Below are 21,589 nucleotides of genomic sequence, written 5' to 3'. Positions count from 1 at the left end.
CGGCTGTCGTTTCGCGTTACTACAATATACCACACGACTGACACGGGATTTTATTTCGATATGAAGATACACTGCTTCTTATCCTTCACCTACTCTTCTTGCTTTCGCGGTTCAGTGACGTCACTTTTGATGACGAAATTCCTCGTGACGTCGCGACTCGACTGATGGGGCAGTGACGACCTAACGATCGTAAGAAACGTGATGTTTAATGGTGATTTTTAAGTATCATAAACCGAATCTGCCGGGTGTACGTCTTGGAGTGGAAATGGTAGTTAGTTTGGATTGTCCAGGAGTGGCGATTCGAACCCTGTAAAATTATATTGAAGTTAATAGACTTGTTATGTGATTATGCAGATGTATGTTAACAACATAATCAACATTAATTGCAACCTAGCCACAAACTAATATTAATAAATTTTAGACGACTACATTTTGTAATAAAAAATTAAAAACCGTTTAAAAAAAACTGCAGAACGCAAAACTATGCAAAATTTTACAGTTTTTAATTTTTCTTCTATTACTTCTTATATTATGTGTGTGTTGCCGTAATAAACTTATATTTTTCATGTTTATTTAATACCCACATCTCGGATCCTGGTTTCTTCTCACTTTCTTGCTCCTTCTTTCTCTTCTTTATTTGTTCATGAGCAATTGAAAGCTCCTCCTCCATTTGTGACATTCGCTCTTTGGCGGCTGCTCTCTTCTCCTGGAAGACAAAAGACCAAAATATGAAAATAATATTTTTTCAAATTTACCCACAAATATTATTTCGAAATGAAAATTTAATTTAGAATTCCAATTTATCACAAAAAGTTATCCCCAATTTTGGTTTTTATAAATAATTCAATATTAATCTGGTAATTGGTAAAAACAGTAGAAACTTTAGATTTTGTTCCTTATAATGGAATAAAAACTAAAAAAGCCATTTAAAAAAAATAATAACACACATGTCTTGATTTAGCCGATTCCTTCACGCTGTAAAACATGGGACCAAGTTCAGCCAGCCATTCTCCTTCTACAGCTGTAACATTCTGCATGTATTCCTTAGACGTCATCACCAGCTCATGGTAGACAACATAATCTGGTGTAAATCCCATTCCAAACAGAGATGACGTTGGGTGCAGGTGGCAAGGCATGCCCGTACGGACGTTCACATATTCCCCAATGCCCTGGTTGGAATGAAAACATTTTTTGACTGTTACATATTTCGTAGCACTTTTTCCTGACTGCGTTTCTTAACACAAGAATCGTCCTGCCAAAGCACCAAATCAGAGTCAGATTTAAAAAATTTATTACAGGTATGTTGTACTGCAGTGGATTTATGCTATTTTTGGCTATATTTTATAGCACCAGCTCCTTAATACCACATACACACTTTTTGCATGGTACAAACTTTATGCGAATGGCGATTCGCATAAAAACTAGCTAATAGCATAATTTTGCATGGTTATTGATTCATGCGGGTATTATTGCTCAGTTGGCTTATTTTAGCGCTATATTGCTAAATCTTGTTCATAATATCATTTTCAACGGTTACTGTGCTATCACCAACCAAAAGCAACTCAAAAAGATTTGCTTAGTAGAAGTAAATCTGTCCTTAAACCATATTTTTATTTACTCGCATAATGCGAGTAACAACCAAACTCCTACAGCAAATGACGCGTTACAACGTTATGCGTCCTAACTTTTCTTCTTGGGAGTAAATATACACGAGTACTTAGCCTCATAAAAGCTACCATGCAAAAAGGGTAATAGTTGCCATACCTTCAGCCTTGCAGCGTGGTGGAAATAAGCTGCACAAATACATTTCCTTATTACATCCCAATCATTGCCTGCCGATACAATCTTCATCTTCTGTTGGTCAGCGATCTCTTTAAGTTGAGATCGAACTTCTCGAACTTTTCTCATTGCTTTTGCATGGATGAAGTGTTCGTTGCACCATGTGGATGAGTATCTATGGTAGGGTAGGGGAAAATGGGACGCCTTTTTATTCTATTTCTCGCCACATTTGGTAGAACATTAACAACATTCGAGGAATTATAAAAATGTATCCTCACGGCTCCCATAGACCATTGTTAATTGTTTAAAAAACGGTTCAGGATATTTGGATATTATGTGCTAAAGGTGTCCCATCTTTCTTTTTAAGAGTTGTTAGAATAGATATAACTTGGGTATCAGTGCGTGGTTGGGAAGTGACAGTCGTTATAACACAAATGTTTTGTTGCATACACCTTGTGCTCACTTACAAGTTACCACCTATGTAACTTTGTGGGTGACTATTTTATGGGAACTTTTTCATCTTTGTATGTCAAACTTTTAAACACACAAGAAGACAGTGATAGTTTGAAACGCAATTTTGTAAAACAATCAGAAAATGTCAGGATAGTCACCCCAGGTTTGGCTCCTATAGGCATAGATAACACCTATAACACCTATAACACCTCAGAACGAACCCCCACCCACCCATTAGTTTTCCATTGCTGATATACGTTAAGTAACGTCATATGATCACTCTCGGGCACGCTGAATTTCTCTCTTTTTGCGTCGCTCTCTTCTTCCCTACCAGTTGGTCGGTAGAATATTGCAGGTACCGACAGCATGGATACTATTATCTGTTGTTATAATAAAAGTATTTGTAAGATTTCGTGAGATGGTAAGAGTAAAGACCATTTTTTGGTATTATTTATAATTATAGATGTGCGAAACATAAATTTACAAACATAAAACAAACATACAATTTGATACAAACATATTACAAACATAAAATTTTTTTGAAAAAAAACACAAATTTACATCCTCTTTATAAAAATACACAAATTACAAGCAAATTTACAAACAAATTTACAAAGATTGCTATAATATTGTGTTAAAAAGGAGAAAACTACTAAGCATAATGAGACAAGTCTCTTTCCTTTTTTTTTGTTTGTTTTTTTTATTATTCATTATTTTTTATTCCATTGAAACTATTATTATTTATTTTCTTCTGTAGGAATTATTTTTCCCACAAAACAGACATACCAGTATCTCAGCACTACATTCCATCTCAGTTGCCACAATCATCATCTTAGACAGGGGTGGATCGAGTGGAAATTCCACCATGTTCCTCCCGCATGATGTAAGGGCACCCGTGTTATCAAGGGCACCGAGTATCCATAACTGGTACATGGAGTTCAATATGTTGTCCTGTGGTGGGGTTGGATATTAGAGGCTTGAATTTCACACCAAGTTCAAAAAAATTCCAAATAGTTTGACAAAAATTAAAAGAAATGTATAGTAGGATGGGGGTAGATGGGACAACTTTTCATTCTATTTTCTCATACATTTTGGTAGTTAACAAAGAACATTCAAAGAATTATAAAACTTTGCCCTCGCGACTTTCATAGACCATTGTTAATTGTTTAAAACACGATCAGGATATTTATATATTTTGTACTAAAGGTGTCCCATCTCCCCCCACCACACAATATAAAAGAAAATGCAAAAAAAAATTGAAATGCAAAAACAACACCATGTTTTATACATGTCGTGGCCACATTTTACCGTATATGTAACTATATTAGTGATTATTGTTTTCTGTATGGCTGATAAATTTGACAACTCAAATGGAACAGCTCTACTGATTTGAAGCAAATGTGTGATGTAGGGATGGGCCGAATCGAATCCGAATCCGAATATTCGGCGTTGTTCGACGCATTTTTAGGTATTCGATCGAATCCGAATATGCGTGGTCGAATCCGAATACTTTCTATTGCCCACGAAATGCCACACACACTACTGAATTCGCCAAAACAGTAATTTCGTGATCGTCTGAATATAAAAAATCTTGATTTTATAACCAACAATTACGCGGGTTTCACATTAGAGTTTATAACCTAACTCAGTTCACACAAATTTCGTTCGAATTTACTCTAGGAAATTAACGAATCGCAGCGCCTACGAACTACTTAATGGCCTATGTTTCCGCGTATGATTTGGTAATTAAAAGCGAAAAATCGTAAAACTGTTTTTATTTTAATATTGCAAAATCTTCTGTAACAGTTATAAATAAATGTTCTTTAAATTTTGTTAACTTGAATTAACCAGTAGCAGTAGTTAATTCTACATCTCGTAACAGTGCAATTCACGAAACTCGTAGTCTTGTGCGGTCTCTTTGATCGTGAACCACGTGTTCGTTTGATCGGAAACCACGTGTTTTGTGGAATTTTTAATAACGCGCCTTCAGACTAAAACCGAACGTGTTCGCGTGCGCCTTTTCTCCTTATGACGTCATTAGCTTTCGGACCTCGCCTATTCTTTATGGCGCACTCTCAGAAGCTTAGCTTTATACAATGTCCGATTCCAGATATTTAAAAATTAACGAAACCATTATAATTTATAAATTTTACATGCCTGGCTACAGGTAAAATACGATAAAACGAAATATGAATTAAATTCGACCGTATTCATAACGAAAAATCTACTCATCAATACAACGTTTTACCTTTGTACTTCTGGATCCTATAATGGTGTAGAAATCGAGTAAAACTTTGATGGCATGTGACCAATAGCCGGTGCGCCGCGTTTTATATGCACTCGGCCGGCGTTGATTGACAGGTTTTTAATTAATTTCTCGGCTCGCAGATAACGCTACGATAGAACGATACCAATAGAAACGACGCTGGATATGCACCGGTTATACAATTTCATTTATTTCACCACAGTAAATTAGTTGAATGACGTCATCGAATATTCGGATTCGATCGAATATTAGACCCTAGATATTCGGATTCGCCGAATCCGAATAGTTTGGATCTCAGCCCATCCCTAGTGTGATGAGTAATAAAAAACATATAGTAGGGTGGGAGAAAATGGGACACCTTTACCACATAATATCTAAATACCCTCATCATGTTTTAAACAATTAACAACGGTCTATGGGAGTCGTGAGGATACAGTTTTATAATTCTTTGAATATCCTTTGTTTCCCACCAAATGGGACGAGAAAATGGAATGAAAAAGTGTCCCATTTTCCCCCTACTCTACTGTATATGTCAGTATGTCACAGCTTCTACTTACCATGGTAAATAAATGTAAATCAGAAAAAAAGAAATATTAATATTATCCACACCTGGGGTGGGGGGTCCATGAAATGAAACTTGAGCAGGTCTTGCACACCAAGCGATTTCAACAATAGAACAACATTTGCGAGGTTTGTGCGTTGTATCTCGGGCACTGATGCTGTTAACATCTCGTGTTTGTATTGATTCAGTGTATATAGACGATAAGCAACCCTGGAAAAGATAGGGACAAATTAATGATGTGAAATTGTGGCCTAGGAAGCTATGTAATTGTAGTCACTACATTGTTTAATTTTAAAGTTCTGTGTTCTGTTTCATGCGTTTATAGTTGTTAATTTTGTATAGACAAGCAAAATTTTATTGGGATTAGTAGCCTATTTAAGTAAGCTAATGTATGGACTTCTCCTACGGACAAGCACCTAAAATAAATTAATGTAGAACCCTGTACTTAGTGTCTAACCAAAACTTTAAAAAAGAAATCTTACCTTTACATTTTGTATAAGTTATTACACAAAAAAAACAACAAATAAGTTAAAAATCTGACCGGATTTTTAAATATGTTTAAGATAATAGACAGTTTTTAATGTAGCAAAATATTTTAATAAGCAGTAATAAGAAAAACATTGAATAAATATCTTTTTTTCTAAATTTGTATCATAAACCTCTCACAATAGAACAGTATCATAAAAAATAGCATAGAATACAATCATAAACCCCTTACCCTGCTTCTGTTCTGCCAGCACGACCCGATCTTTGGTTTGCGTTGGCTTGTGACACAGGAAACACAGATAAAGCATCCATTCCGATGCGGGAGTTGAACACCTTCAATTTACAGAAGCCGGGATCCACCACGAAAGCTATTCCATCAACTGTAATGTAAATACACATACTTTATGAGTGAGGTCCTTGTCAGGGTCCTGGTGTTGGGCAATAATTGGCCAATTACCTCACAGGCCAGGGTGGTACTGCATGGACCTTACAATTTGTTTCTGCTTCCATTCTTTAAGGGTGAGGTCCTTGTCAAGGACTTGGGATTTAGGCCAGATTTGGCCAATTACCCCAACAGCCGAAAAAGTCGACCATATTTTGAGGGCCGCTACTTTTCCAAACTTAGGCAATAGACAATACCTGTAAGTGATGTTTCAGCAATGTTAGTTGCCACCACACATTTCCGAATCCCATCCGGAGCTTTCTGAAAGATCTTCGCTTGGAGGTCAGAGGGAAGTTGGGAGTAGATTGGGAGCACAGCAAGAGGAGCAACATCTTCTAACTCTTCAATCCTCTCTGTGGAAGATGGAGGATTTTTTAAATAGATGTTTTTAAAGCAGTTCTAATTTGCTAAAAACACATTTTGCATTTAATTGGAAAAAAGAAGCGTAGTCTGTACACCCATATTATTATAAGACACAGATTATTAAATATAAGATACGTCATTATTTTTAAAAGTTTTTGAGCCTAAAAATTAAGGCCAGTATCAGTCAAAAATGAATTGTAAACAAAATAAAATAAGGGTTATTACCTGTTAATGTATCGCATGTAACTTCAATGTCTTCTTGTCCAGGCATGAAGATTAGAATATCACCTAATGTTATATCATATGTTGATTATAAATATTTTGCTTATTCTTTATAAGAAAGGCCCTTTAGCGAGCTAGTCATGGGAACAGGGGGAATTTAAGCCGAGTTTGCCTATTACTTAGACAGGGTTCTACAACCCTTGTGATCACTGGGTTGGAGCAATTACCGTCAAGTTTTTTGCCAAAAAACACAAAGCTGTCAACGGTATTAGCAACAAGCATTTAACTCAATACCCTTTACTTTTTTATTACTTTTATTCTTTATGGGTGAGATCCTTGTCAAGGACCTAGGATTTAAGCCAGATTTGGTCCATTACCCTAACACCCATTAAAGTCTTTTATGGACCAGTGCCTCGACACCTCATAACAGTCAGACACTTTGGTACGACCTAGATCCACGAAGTACAAAATTCAATAAAAATTAGACAAGCAAATGCCTAAAACTGTTACTGCCATTGGAAGAAATGCACAAACCAACCTTTTCTTCCTTGTACATGGATTTGAAGGGCTTGTTTAACAGCAGCTTCCACATAATCTTCAACCACAGTTTTACTGAATAAAACGTCAACAGCAAAAGTACGACCTGGTATCTGTGACCAAGATTTTATTTAGAGCAAAAACTGTTATTTTTAAAAAAACAATATTTTTAATTTAAAAATAATTAACTATTTTTAACTACAAATTACTTTTTACGTTTTTAAATTTTTTTTTTCCTTTTTTTAGAAAATAACTTTTTTTGTTTTTTCATTATAGTAAAGGGTAAAAAATATTTATTCGTATTTAAATATTGTCATTTTTTATACTAGTATCAGGTTAGTAAACTTGAAAGTCTTCAACCCATTTTTTCGCAGATTTAGACTTTAGGCTAAGAAAACATTTACTCACAGTATAACTTGGAACGTTTCCAAAAAAATGGCAAAATTTTTCGGCATCCATGGTGGCAGATGTCACGATAAGTTTAAGGTCACGGCGCCGGGTCACAACCTCACGTAACAACCCGAACAGGACATCAGTGTTAAGCGAGCGCTCGTGAGCCTCGTCCATGATAATACAGCTATAGCAATCGAGGTCAGATTCACGAAGAGACTCACGGAGTAAAATACCATCAGTCATGTATTTAATGATCGTTTTCTAAAAATAAAAATTCAAAAAAATATTTTTTTTTCGCCTAAATATTATAATACCATCAGATATGTATTTTATGATCGTTTTCTGAAAAATAAAAATTCAAAAAATCCTGTATTTTGCAGCTAATTAATATATTATTTAGGTAATGTAAAAAACACAATACATTCTACAATTGTAATTATAATACAAAGTTACAACATTAATAGAAAAATACACATAGCCTTAAAAATCAAAAACTATGTAAATTTTAAAGTGAATTTTTTTTGAAAATTTAAAAAAAAAAAAAAACTCAAGACAAAAATCCTTTTAACAGTTGACATTATTACTTTAAAAAAATGTTAACAGTTTGTAAAAAGAAAATTTTTAAAAAATCTAAACTTTACCTCACTAGTAACGTCTTCAAACCTGATAGCGTACCCCACATCCTCACCCAGGGAAACCCCCATTTCCTCGCTCACCCGCTTTGCCACCGACATAGCAGCCACCCTTCGTGGTTGGGTGCACCCGATCATACCATATTTGGAATATCCGTCTTCGTGTAGATACTGTAGAAAAGGAATGTAATGTTTCATTATATGGAAATAATTTCCCATAACACTTCATGTACCACGAAAAATGAATACATCTTATGTCTAATACTTTTACCCCTCAAAAACACATTTGTTACAAATAATTCACCCTAAAAAACAAAATCCAAAAGTTTTTTGTTTGTTATAAATAATTCAACCTAAAAATTATAATTCTAAAATAACTTTTTTGTATTCATATGGTAGGCTATATAATTTATTGCAATTTTTGTTAATTTTATTCCAAACCTTATAAAATCTTGTTAAACAGAAGATGAAACATTAAAATAAAATAAATTATACAAATAATACATTAAAAAAATGAATAATAGAAAAATCGTCTTAAATTTAAATGTTATTCAATGTATTTCCCAAGAACCCCACTGTCACGTCAGGATATGCGATTGATTCCACCATTACGGATCCTACAGAGCGTGAATTGCCCATACAAATGTATAATCGGCATGTGTTTATTTGGTGTTTGTAAGCGATACAGAGCCAGAAAAAACATATAGCGGTTGTTTTAACATTTAAAATATAAGTTCTAATATAAATCTTGTTTTACAGTATAAAATCTAGAAATCTATGTGGAGTAAATTAGTACTTTGACTGGTTTTTCAGCAGCCATTATATTAGATTATTTTTGCGCAATTAGTATTACGATATGTAAACATAAGTACCTGAGCTAACTGTGTAGTTTTCCCTGAGCCTGTTTCACCGATGATCACAACTATGTTGTTGTCTCGAACTATATTCAAAAGCTGCAAGTAAAGTATTGAAGAATTGTGTATAAGAATGTTAGATACTGTAAAGTGATTTACAGAAGAATGACAATTTAAGATTTCTATTTCATATTAGATATATAAAGTTTTTTGCTCAAAGTAATATTAAGTTTTTCTTTTAAGAAACAAAAAATAATGGTCAGCCTAAAATTCAAAAAATCAGATTCCCACAAAGTTACATATGTGGTAACTCTTAAGCGGGCAGGGTATATAAAACAGAAAATAAGGTATATAAAACAGAACACCGGTGTTATAACGACTGTCGTTACCTGTCATGGTAAGATAAATAAGTCACATTTATAAATTAACAAAATCTTACTTCTTCTTTTACAGCATAGATAGGCAGGAATTGTCGCTGTTGGGTGAGAGTTTTACTTTTCGCAAAGTCACTGCTGGCTTCAGATTTCTTTCCCATGTGTTGACTGAAGCGTTGTGAGGATTTAAAGTCGCTATCTTCGCTCATGTCAGGATTCTAAGTGAATACAAGAATATACATAAGCCAATGAATGAAATTCTTTATTTTTTTTTTCACAGTAACGAAGATCACAGTAGTATAGCCTAATGTAACGCTCTGTGGTGTTGTGTTCTGTTTGCCATTTGAGTTCGCCCGAGGCAGATAAGGCGCCATATACTGTAATTATTATTATTGTGTGTAATGCGTGTTTGCTCCATGTGCTCGCCGAGTTTTCTTCTCTTTCTGGACGTGGCAAGAGTTTTTAATAAGGATGGAAGTTTAAATACCTTTTGGTCGCGATTGGTTTTGATACCAAGTATACCACTCGCTACACTACAAAAGAGAAAAGACCAGAAAGTGAATATAAATAACACAACAGCCTTCAACACAATAGTCAAAGTTTTTTTTTATGCTCCCAAAAAAAAGATTTGTTTTTCGCCCTCCAAACAATAAGCTTTTTTTTGCCCCACCAAAAAATAAATTTGTTTTTTTGCCCCACCAAAAAATAAATTCGTTTTTCGCCCCCAAAAATAAATTTGTTTTTCACCCCCAAAACACAAATTGATTTTTGGCTCTCCCTCTCCCAAATAAATAAAAAAATCCTTTGTTAATCATCTAACCTCTTTATCATCTTCCTTCTTGATCCCCATGATGTTGCCGAGTTTTGTTCCCGCCAACTCCCAATCCTTCCTCTGTGACTTCTTCCTCTCCTTCTGTTCACGATACTTTCGAACAAGAAGACTCCCGCTCCTTGCAACCACTGCCATGTCGCATGTGTTATCCTGTAATTTAAATATATGGAAATATAGACAGTTTTGTATTTTTTCAACATGTTGTCCTGTGTTGAATGCGATGTATTTTCAAATTTCAATGTGTTGTCCTGTAATTTAAACATATGGATATGACTGTAAGTCTGTGATGTATTTTTTCAATGTGTTGTCCTGTATTTAATGCGACGTATTTTCAAATTTCAATGTGTTGTTCTGTATAACCATATGAAAATTTAGACTGTGATCTATTTTCAATGCGTTGTCCTGAATTAAATAAATAGTTTTTTTAATTAAGATGACATTTCTTAATTTTTTTAAAAGGTTGAAAAAAATAGGGAGTCCATTGATTTTTTGAAATTTTTAAGGGGTCACGTTGTAAAAAAGGTTGGGAACTCCTGTGTTATCATGTATTAAATATATCATATGAGAATATTTTTCGAATATATATTGTTGAGAATTTGGTGCCACAAAATATTTGGTCTAATGTAAATACTTTTATGAAAAAAACATAAAATCATAATCTACACAAAAACAGAACAAATCAACAAAATCTCACTTTCAATGGAATAACTGGTTCAAACTGCTTCGTGAAAACGATTCTTCCATCCAGGAAAGGAGGAACGATATTATGCACGAAGAGATGGACTCTTGCTCCTCCAAACTCATTCAAGTCCTCATCATCGAACTTGGTCTGGAGGACGACACCACTCCGCATCATCCGGTTCGTCTCCCATTTCTCATTATCCTGAAAAAGAGGGGAATTTGAAATTATAAATGTTGAAGGTCTTTGTTTCTTTTACAGTAGTCTGTAACTGTTACTAAATAGAAGTCTTTATGTACTAGCTTTGCTTTACGATTGTTTTACATTTAAATTGGCAAATTTTCTTTCTTGACATTTTTGTTGATTTCTATAACCATAATGTAACAACCTGCTTGTAACAATAACAATTCACCAAAACAATCTATGTAAAAAATAAAAATTGTGCCCGGTTTTATTTTGGTCAATTTAACTGTTTACCAAAATATTTATTCTAATAGAGTTGCTTTAGGGATTCCATGTAAAACATAACGAATGTGTACTTGTCAAAATAAGCAAACAGTTTTTTGAAAGTTAAAAAACCTCACTTCATTTATTTGTTTTCTATGAGCCGAGATTCTCTCCTTGCGTTGTTGTTTGATTTGTTGTTCTCGTTTTTCAACATATTCCTCCGAGGAAGAATTGAAAGGATTATTTCGTTCGTCGAATCCTTCATCCATCATATACCTGGGGGGGGGGGTGGAAAAAGACTTGTGTAAAATTTAAAGCATGGAAAATACGATAAAGCCAAAATATTGCTAGTAAAAATTATATTGCTAATAAAAAAAGGCTTGTATACCATTTTAAATTATGGAAAATAAGTTAAAGCCCAAAATACTTTTAATAAAAATTATATTGTTTTGGAAAAAGGCTTGTATGACATTTTAAGATATGGAAAAAAGTTAAAGCTGAAATTATTGCTAATAAACATTATATTTCTTAATAAAAAAAGGCTTGTATAATATTTTTTAAAAAAAAGGAATATAAGGTAAGCCCAAAATATTGCCAATAAAAATTGAGTTGTAAAATCCAAAATCAAACATACATTAAGTACTTTAAATTTCAAGTTTATTAAAAAAGCTTGTTTTCTTTGTTATCATGAATTACATTCATAAAAAATATGGTAAAGCCCAAAATATTATTAATAAAAACTGAGTTAAAAAATCACAAAGTCAATCAAAAAAATGTGTTTTTTATCTTATCATGAATTACAATTATACTTGCATAGATTTATCATTATACATAATAAAAATGCTTCTTTTTACATAAAGTTAAAAAAACTGAATAAAATATGCGAACCAACAATATAATCAACTCACCAATCCCTATCAGCTCGTAGTTGTTCCTCTTCCCATTGTTGCTTCTGTTCATCATTCATGTCCGATGCTGCAAACGTTTCATATTTACAACTAGTGACGCAACCAGACAAAACTTTTTTTAATTACAACTATGCAAACTTTTAAAAAATTTTATTTGAATTTTTTTTTAAAATTTCTATGTTAAAATTCTTCTTTTCTGTAAGGGGTGAAGGGGTTACGACCCCCAAAACCACCCCCTGTCTGTGCTACAATTTAACAGCAACCACTGTATTATGATATACGATCTTATATCTGTAAGTCATTAAGTCTTACCTTTACCCCACTGTGGTGTCTTATTCTCCCGGTTCCACTTATTGTATTTATATGAAGGGGTTGGAAGGGGGGTTTCATTTGATCTTTTTGATCTAAACAAAAGAAACAATGAAGTTGTTAAACCTAGAAGTTAAAGGTGACATTTTGAAAAAAAAGAAAACTTAGAGTTGGGAAATGATAGAACTTTTCTGGGAAATAAAAGTTTGATAACTCTAATATATATATATATCTTTAAAAAATAAATGAGTTTACAGTTGTAAATTATGCTGATATGATACTGGTGACTGGTCCATGTATTATCTCAAGCCGTTTAGGGAATCTATACATGAGTTAAATGCATTCATAAAATGAAAAAAAAGCATATTTCTCTGCACTGTCAGATACAGCTAGCGACAAACACTTAAATTTTAGCTGCCCTAATTCAGTTTCCCACCTCCTGCTCGTCCCTTCCCTAAAATCTCTTCTTGATCCAGGAGTCTCCCTTCCTCTGTGTATGGATGGTGATGGTGACTCCCAGGATCGTGATGAGCGTCTTCCTGCATCATCATCTGCCTCCCATGAAGAGGTTTGTGGAGTTCCTAGAGACATGAGTGACTTATTTTATTTGTACGACACAGGTAAAAATTATCAAAAAAGTCTTGCTTAAAAAATATTCATTAAAAAATAATAAATTTAAACCAATTTAAAAAAAAATTAAAATAGCAAAAAATTTGTTTAAAATTACGAAAATTTTATCAATTTTTTGTTTTCGCATTTTTATTTCTACCTCTGCCATGTACTTTTGGTGTATCAGGATACATGCTTGACTTGGAGTGACTTGGCGTGTCTTCCCATTCACTTCGAGTGCTTCTTTCACTTCTTCTATCTTTCTTCTCTCGCACACCTGTTAGAATATGATGTTTTTTTGGGAATATGTAAATACTAAAATGGAAACATGACTTTCCTCTTGGCCTAGAGGATAAAAAAATGGTTCTCCTTTAAGGTTATCTAAATTGTAAACCTTACAGAAAAATTCAAAAATAAATTCACCCACAAATTACATAAGCAATAACTTGTAAGTGGGCAGGCTCAAGAGGTGTATGAAACAAAACACCCATGTTATAACAGTTGTGGCTACAGTGACAAATATGTTTCATTCATTCATTCAAGTCAACATGTCAAAATTCGTTTCACAGTATCAGGCAGTGTCTGTAAGAATCAAAACTAATTGAATGTAACTTGTTTTATCCTGCCAGATTACGAGTTACCACGTATGTAACTTTTTGGGTAATTGTTTTTTCTATATTGTATAGTTGACATTAGTGATTAGTTTATACTTTTCTGAGAGTTTTTAAGTGTTAAATCCCGTATAAGCCTTTTATGGAAGTTTTACTGCTTGGCAAAGTAGAAAAATAAAGTTTAGCTTCTATGCTTACAAAAGCCTAACCTACCATCTTTAGAAGAAGCATAAACCCCCTCCTTTCGTTTCACTCTGTCCTTATCTCTTTTATCTTTACGATCTCTATATGTTGAACTGACACCACCAGTGTAGGATGGTGTCTCAAATCTCGCAGGTCGGTAATGTCTGAGTCAAAAAGGTTATTTTCGTTAAATTTGAAAATCTTTTTTATTGTATCTGTTAGTACCTGTCATTGTGGCCATGTTTTGAACGCCATTTTGAGTCTTTTTCGTCACTTGCTTCTCTTTTACTCTTTTCTTCGTCTTTCTGGAAATTTATAGTATAATTTTATACATAGAATGTTTGAATGAATAAATAAATGATAATTTTTTATATAATGCATGTGTTAAGGGGCAACAACAGTCGTTATAACAAGAGTGTATTGTTTCATACATCTTGTGCCCGCTTACAAGTTACTACATAGTACATATGTAACTTTTTGGGTAATTTTTTATCTGTGTGATAATATGATTGATAGTTTCATCAAGATATTTGTCGAAACAATTTTTGAACTAATTTGTTTAACTGAATAACTTAATTCTGGTGTTTTTGAACCTTTGATTATGTGTGAAAGTCTCATAACTGATCCAAAAAAAAGAACATATAACGATAAAATTGAAACAAACACATATATATACTGGAAAAAGCCAGCCAAAACAAGAAAAAAAATAAACTAAAAAGTTGAAAAACATACAACTCATACTAACATGCCGCATACTAATACACGATTTGGTATACAATACCTTCAATGCTGCTAGCTTATCTAATCCAAGTAGCGACGGTTTGCTTTCTGGTTTCGTAAACACATGTGCTTCGCCTGTCGTTTTTTTCTTTTTAATAATAAGTCCGCCTACAGAGTCACCAGCCGAGCCTTCTAGGCGGTGAATGGAACCCTCGTCCGCAACGTTCATCCGAACGTTTTTGTTATAACGTACGTTAAATAACTAGTATTTTAAACAAAATATATCTATAATACTTGAAACAGTAAAAACGATTTGCGACGTTTGATCACCGCATGTTTGTGCAAGCAGACCCCGTGTTTTTTCTTTTTTCTCATTTTAGTTCTTTTTTCTTTGTCTTCTCTCTTCTCTCTCTCTTTCTCAAAACCATTCAAACAGAAATTAAATTAACATACAATTTACATTTTATTTTTGGGGTTAAACAGTAAATTAATTTCTACTCACACTCTATAGGGCACATAATCAAGGCATTAAAACAATAAAAATAGGTTTGATACTATATTTACAGAATAAACTCCCAAATATATCAACCAATAAGTGCACTACTTCATTCATATTAGAAAGAATTCAAGTTATTAGTAACTTTTGCCTATTCTGTCCAAAGAAGTAAGTTTTATATAGACATAAATTTCGAGTAGGAATCAAAAAGATGCACATTTCAGTAAAATCATGACACACTTGTAAAAATGATCATCAAACATCAAAAAGATGAAGAATTAATGCATACACACAAGATAATTTACACAATTAATGACGTTTTAAACGCATTTAAAGTTTCACATTTACTGGAAAAATACGACTTTCTTTCTCAGTGTAGTTTTAAACTCTGTCATCTGCACGGCAACTTCACCAGCTTCTTCTGCTTGCTTTACCATGACTGAGTTGTTCACCTGAAATGAAGGACAAAATATAAAAAACACAGCATTTTTATACTAGAATCAGACATCTGCGAAACCAATATAGGCAAAATGTAAACAGTGAAATACTTTTTGTTACTCATTCTCCGTCTTTCTGTTAACTTATACCATAATTTCATACATAAAATGTTTGAATGAGTAAATAAATGATACTCATTTTATCCATGCGTTAAAGGGCAACAACAATACAAAGTAAGCAAACAGTAAACAGCAAGATTCTTTCTATTAGAAACTAGGTACATATTTCCGAACAGTGTCAAGTATTCTGACAAAATCACACAAATTTAAAATGCAGTGCTAAATACCCTCCTATGTTTTTTACAGGTACCACATATAACATTAGTTTAGACATTTTAAACTGTATTTCAAAGTTTTTACGAACCTTTGTGAGTATGCTGCATATATCATCATGTGCGTTGTCTTTTATCACCTTAGAAAGAGTAGTAACATACCAGGAGCCTTCACATACATCTCGGTATGCCTTTGTTCCTGGAAAAAATAAACAAATAAACTAGGGCAATGCTGATATCAATAACTAACCTTTATCTTTGGTTAAAATATTTTATCAGAAATTGGTTTAAACCAGTACTCATAAAAAATCCACACATTTATATTTCACTATCTCTGATTTATTGATAATTTTGGGCACAAATATAGTGTTTAGGGTATTTAGTATACCTGCAGCTGTTGCATAGGAGATAAGCATATCTGCATAAGAATGTGCGACATGGTGGGCATCTGTTTCCATTGTTTCATCCACCCCCTCACCCATTGCATCACTTCTTACATCACCGTTCAAGTAGCCTGTATGATAAAAGATACCTTTATGATAAAAATAGCTTACCATAAGCATATAAGAGCGTTTTAACATTAACATACAAGATTTTTTTTCCAAGCTTATGTAGTTGTTTCACCATTAATTAGTTCTCTATCTATTAGTCGGTTAATCAATGTGCGGCAACCACTCAGATTAAAACAGTAGTCGACTTTATTTAAATTAATCGTAAGTTTGTAAGCTTTGCCTATAGTAGCTATGTATGAGAATTAGGCATAATTTCGTGTATTAACCTAACAACCACAGTTCTACCACTTACAACACAAGTTTTATGCACAAAAATATATACCTAAGTCCACTTTTATATCATCAAATTGTTCTGTTGCATCATTCTGCACTGCAGCGTTCTGTTGTTCTGAAACATTTTGTGATTCAGCTTCAGTCCTTCCAGGGGGAGAAGCTGGGTTAAATCCAATGGAATCTGCTGCAGTTGACTTAACTATAACAAAAAAAAAAAAAATATTGTTGTGTTCTTGGGTTTGTATTGAGACGCCAAATTGTAGAATGAAAACTAAGGCGAGCACACACGTATATAAAGGGCACTAAATTGCAACATAGCGACACTAATTACTACACAATTAATAATGAAACACGCTGACTGCGGCACATTGCGCAAGTCTCGTGGCTAAGGCATGCCAGTGCCTTTCTGTCAGGGTGTGCTCGGAGGCGTGTCCATAACAAATATAAAATAAAAAAATGGGTAAAACAGATCACCTACCAATTCTGCAGAACTGTAGAAAAAACAGTTTTGGTTTCTTGGCAAGACCAGGAGCTTCAGAGGTTGAGAAATATTTGGTGAGTTCTTCAACCGTTATGCGTTGCTGGTCAATCCCAACAAAGCAATCCTGATTATCACCTGCGTTCAAATGTGTGGATGTTAAACTGGGAATTAAGTTTACCTGAACAAGCCTCAAAAACTAAAGATTTGGTATATAAATTTGCTGGAAGCGCCATTTTAAGAAAACAAGTTTTTTTATCAATATTTACAATTTAAGATAATTAGAAATGGTTAAAAAACATTTTAAGGCCAACAAAATACCTTAAACATCAGTTAAGATACAAAAATAAATTTGTAAAAGATTTATTATAGTCTGTCACTCTTACGTTTTTAAGACTTAAATGCGCTAAGACTGGAAAAGATTCTAAAATTAGTTTCTTACTTCTTTCCCCATGGCTACCAACATATACCAACGTCATCGGTGCATTGACACATTCCCGAGAAAATTCTCTTAACAACTGGTGAATTTCCTGAAAAAAAGGGAGATCAAGAAATTTAGAAAACAACAAAGGGAGCAGTAACAAAGATATGAGAAATTAAAAATAAGATACTTGTTATGAATACCGTGTACAAAAAATGGAAAATTCATAAACAAGTTACAACATTGGATTGTTTCACTGTTTAAAACTTGAAATCAACAGCGCTTAGTAAATAACATCAAACTAGTCCCCAGATAGAGTTCTGTGGGTCAAGAATCGGGACAGAATCGGGATGCTTGAGTCAGAACATGAATAAAGGAATTCACTATCGAGAGCATGTCACTTTCAAACATACAAAGGTATTGGGGTAATGAGCCAAATCTGGGATAAATCCCAGGTCCTTAATGACCTCACCCATACAGAATAGAAATAGAAATCTAACTAATTAAATAAACTCACAGCGCCACGCTTGTCAGTTGCAACTGTGACTTTGAAGCCAAGTTGTTCCAGCAATGATTTCATGTTTTGTGTATCTTTTTCAGCCCCATCTCTGTTTACAGTTGATCCGAAACATATGTTGTTTATAATAAGAGCCTTGCTTGTCCCGAAGTTCTCAATTGGGTAACACTGAAAAAGTATTGCTTACTATACAGTAGGTTGAATGAGTTTACTTATTTACATCACTGCCTATATGTATATCAGTGGATGGTCGTTTTATCTTGACATCATCAAGCCAGAAAGATTGATTGTCCATGAAGTGCATGTCTGTTGTTGAGAACTTCATTCCTATAAAGGAGGGAAAATAAAAATGAACTAAAATTGTAGCAAATTTCAAGCTGACAAAAACGAGCATTCAAAATTACAAATACAGAAATAAAAAGTAAAAAAATGAAAATGAATCAAAAATTACAAATACAGAATTAAAAAGTATAATACTGACAAATAATGGGGTAATGATGAAATTCTGGTCTAAATCCAAAGTTTCATAGCTAGCCATGCCATAGGACCTCACCCAACAGGTATTAGTGAATAATGACTGACAATCAATACAGTAAACAACAACAGAAAGTGTTCCTATAGACTTTAGACTAAAAACTAAACTGGTCACAAATGAAAGCCAGTTTTCCTATAATATTACATTATAGTTGCACGATTTGCATCCATTCAATGCTTAAGCCATACTGGATTAAAATGTTGTACATTAACAAGCAAAAACAAACCATTTGATAGGTTGATGTATGAACCTCCCACTTTCTTTCTTTCCTTCCCATTTTCCCCTTCAGTGTCTGGTGTAAAGAATAATAATTACAACCCTTTTTTTTGTAACTTACTTACTTTTATCCTGCCTGGCCGGAAAACGACAGTCGTTACAAGTTTACAACACAGGTGTTCATACACCTCATGCCAGCTTATGGGTTATCATACAAAAGTACACATAGGCCTACAAGGGCAGCAGCGACAAGCCTTGAACGGAACCCATTACCTCTGGGTTACAGGCAGGCGCGCTAACCACTATGCCGCAGCACCAGACGCTGTGGCACAGTTTTTAAGTACAATAATAAAAGTTAAACAACTACTTTTGTATTAAGAATAATCAAATAATTTTTAAAATCCATTCATATTTTCTCAAGCACCGGTATGCAACACATAGTGTTATTGTGGAAGGGAAAAAAAATTATAATGCTTTATTAATTTAAGGAAAACTTTCACAAAATCTGTGAACCTTTGAAACCACTCAAACAGTGTTTATTGTTTAACAAGTGCTTTCAACCGTATTGTAAATTTAAAACAACAACCAATCTCATAGCCCATAGGTATTCTCCAAGATGTTGTGACATGCCACTACTAATAATATTCTATAATGTATACTGTAGATACAATATGATATATATAAGTCCTACTTACATTTGGACAAAAATGTGGCTCCTTGATTGTTGAAAACAACCTGCTCATTTGGCATGACAGCACACTGTGAAAACTGACCACCCGAGATTTTAACTGATGTGCTGACTTGATTTTGTCTTGGTCTTTGGTTAGAAATCCCATTAACTTCACAGGGAAAAAGCAAACTTAATATTTTAACCATTTTTAAGGTATAGAAACTTTTAACCACTTTTAGAGTATTTAATCATTTTTAAGGTTTATTTAAGGTAAAAGAGTGTTAAACAAAACACATAATTTATTAAAAATGCATATACTGTGTTGAATATACTAAAATAAGTTGCAAATTAGGATATTAGAGTATCAAATATATTTACTCACGAGTAAATGCTGGTATGTTGGTGGTAGTAGTTGTAGTTGACCTGAAATTTTTTGTATTATTTTAAAAGTCAAGTAAAGAAATTTATCATAGCGTCTGTTGTGATGACAGTCTTTAAAACATAGGTGTTCCGTTTCATACCATGAACCCACTTACAAGTTACCACACATGTAACTTTTTGGATGATTGTTGTTTTGGGGGGAACTTTAGACAACAGATAAGGGATTATTGTTTAGAAAAGGCTCGACGCTGCTACCATTGTTGGCGTATGTGTCCTTGGGCAAGACACTTAACGGCAGTTGCTCCGACCCAGTGGTCACTAATGGGTTGTCTAAATTATCAGCCATACATAAAAAAAATTAAAAAATCCTAAAAAAATAATCACCCACAAAGTAACATACATGGTAACTCGTAAGCTGGCACGAGGTGTTAAACCCGTGTAATAACGACTGTCGTTTTCCGGCCACGCGAGGATAAAGTAAGTTACATTCAATACATTCACATTCAGAAACAACTACAGTTACGTAAGACACACACGCTGGTTGCTGACCATAGAAATTGTGTTGAGCAACGAACTCATAACTTCTAAGCTGAACGCAGACACTCTAACCTAACTATTTTGTGTCATATATTTTTAAGGTCAAAAAAAAATTGATTATTACCTTGTTGCATCATTGCTTCCTGGACTGAAACCAGTAGCATCACTTTGAAGACCAGACCCTTGTTGTGGAGTGGTATTGTTGTGACTTTGAAGCAACTGCATTGCCTTTTCATTGGGATTTTCATCCACTGATATTTGGAAGGCATACTAAGAAATATTAACATTAACTAACAAAAGTAAAGCGATTAAAAAAGAAATTTTTATGAATAGAGTAAAAAGTAATACAGAACATTTCATCTTTACTGGAAACCACTTTGTTATAGTAATCTAGTCTGCAAAATATGGCAGTTTCTGACAAGATCTCTCTTATTTTTTTGTATGCCTGTGTGCTATTAATAAAAATCCTATGCAATGCACATACATTTCTAAGTCACAATAGGCAAAACTACTTTAATTTAATACGGTTTTAGTTTATTGCCTAATTAATTGGCATGCGTGGGGGAAAATATGGCATGCATAACCAAAAGTTTCTAAACATAATCACTTGGTACCTGCCATACTTTACAGACTGGATAGTAATTATCTTAAATGAAACAAGAGTACAAAATTTATAGGCCAGGCACTGGTATATAATTTTAAAGTAGGTCCATATTTTAGATATACCGCATAGTGTGAACAATTTTGTTGCAGTTTACCTGCTGTAGTACTGGTAGAAATGTCTTAATCAAGACAGGATCATTAACAATTGCTTTCACATCTGCAGTGTCATATGATGATAAATCAGCAGCAGATGTTATTCCACCTGTATTGAATGAATGAATGTAACTTACTTTATTCTCGAGTGGCCACGTTTCTATTAATCTAACTTATATAAACTAGTTTTAAATCTAACCTTTCCATAACTTTTCTGCTGTGCCAGGTTTCGCCTTTAAGTTTTTAAGTAGCTTCAAAAAGGACGGTTCAATTTCATTGCCCATGTTTTAACTGGACGATAATTTGTAACAGTTATACACCTTAATTTCAACTATTTATAATTCTCTAAAGGAATAAATAAAACCAG

At 33.7% G+C, this 21,589-nt stretch overlaps 2 protein-coding genes across 2 annotated transcripts; both read right to left on the bottom strand.

The window, feature by feature from the left end:
• Positions 1–38: 38 nt before the first annotated feature.
• LOC149738709 (pre-mRNA-splicing factor ATP-dependent RNA helicase PRP16-like) lies at positions 39–15,015 on the bottom strand. Its single transcript, XM_089874324.1, has 25 exons — positions 14,723–15,015; positions 14,167–14,246; positions 13,972–14,105; positions 13,308–13,424; positions 12,975–13,119; positions 12,542–12,633; positions 12,230–12,296; positions 11,459–11,597; positions 10,890–11,078; positions 10,184–10,345; positions 9,429–9,581; positions 9,008–9,088; positions 8,145–8,306; positions 7,519–7,764; positions 7,112–7,223; positions 6,577–6,639; positions 6,186–6,341; positions 5,779–5,926; positions 5,108–5,270; positions 3,019–3,183; positions 2,464–2,612; positions 1,765–1,954; positions 948–1,169; positions 585–706; positions 39–307 (listed from the first exon to the last, which is right to left on the bottom strand). Exons 1-25 carry the CDS (start codon positions 14,888–14,890, stop codon positions 226–228), a joined length of 3,507 nt encoding a protein of 1,168 aa, XP_089730450.1. The 5' UTR covers positions 14,891–15,015; the 3' UTR covers positions 39–225.
• A 90-nt stretch (positions 15,016–15,105) lies between these two features.
• Positions 15,106–21,588, bottom strand: LOC149738708 (uncharacterized). Its single transcript, XM_089874368.1, has 14 exons — positions 21,422–21,588; positions 21,225–21,331; positions 20,591–20,736; positions 19,931–19,971; positions 19,574–19,717; positions 18,889–18,954; positions 18,348–18,454; positions 18,128–18,295; positions 17,632–17,719; positions 17,190–17,327; positions 16,761–16,910; positions 16,315–16,440; positions 16,019–16,125; positions 15,106–15,609 (listed from the first exon to the last, which is right to left on the bottom strand). The coding sequence occupies exons 1-14, from the start codon at positions 21,504–21,506 to the stop codon at positions 15,502–15,504; spliced, it is 1,581 nt and encodes a 526-aa protein (XP_089730494.1). The 5' UTR covers positions 21,507–21,588; the 3' UTR covers positions 15,106–15,501.
• Position 21,589: the final 1 nt, after the last annotated feature.

Source organism: Ciona robusta, chromosome 3 (assembly GCF_009617815.1).
Source record: "Ciona robusta chromosome 3, ASM961781v2".
NCBI lineage: Eukaryota > Metazoa > Chordata > Ascidiacea > Phlebobranchia > Cionidae > Ciona > Ciona robusta.
Note: the sequence above shows the minus strand (reverse complement) of the source record. Positions and strands in the feature narration are given on the sequence as shown.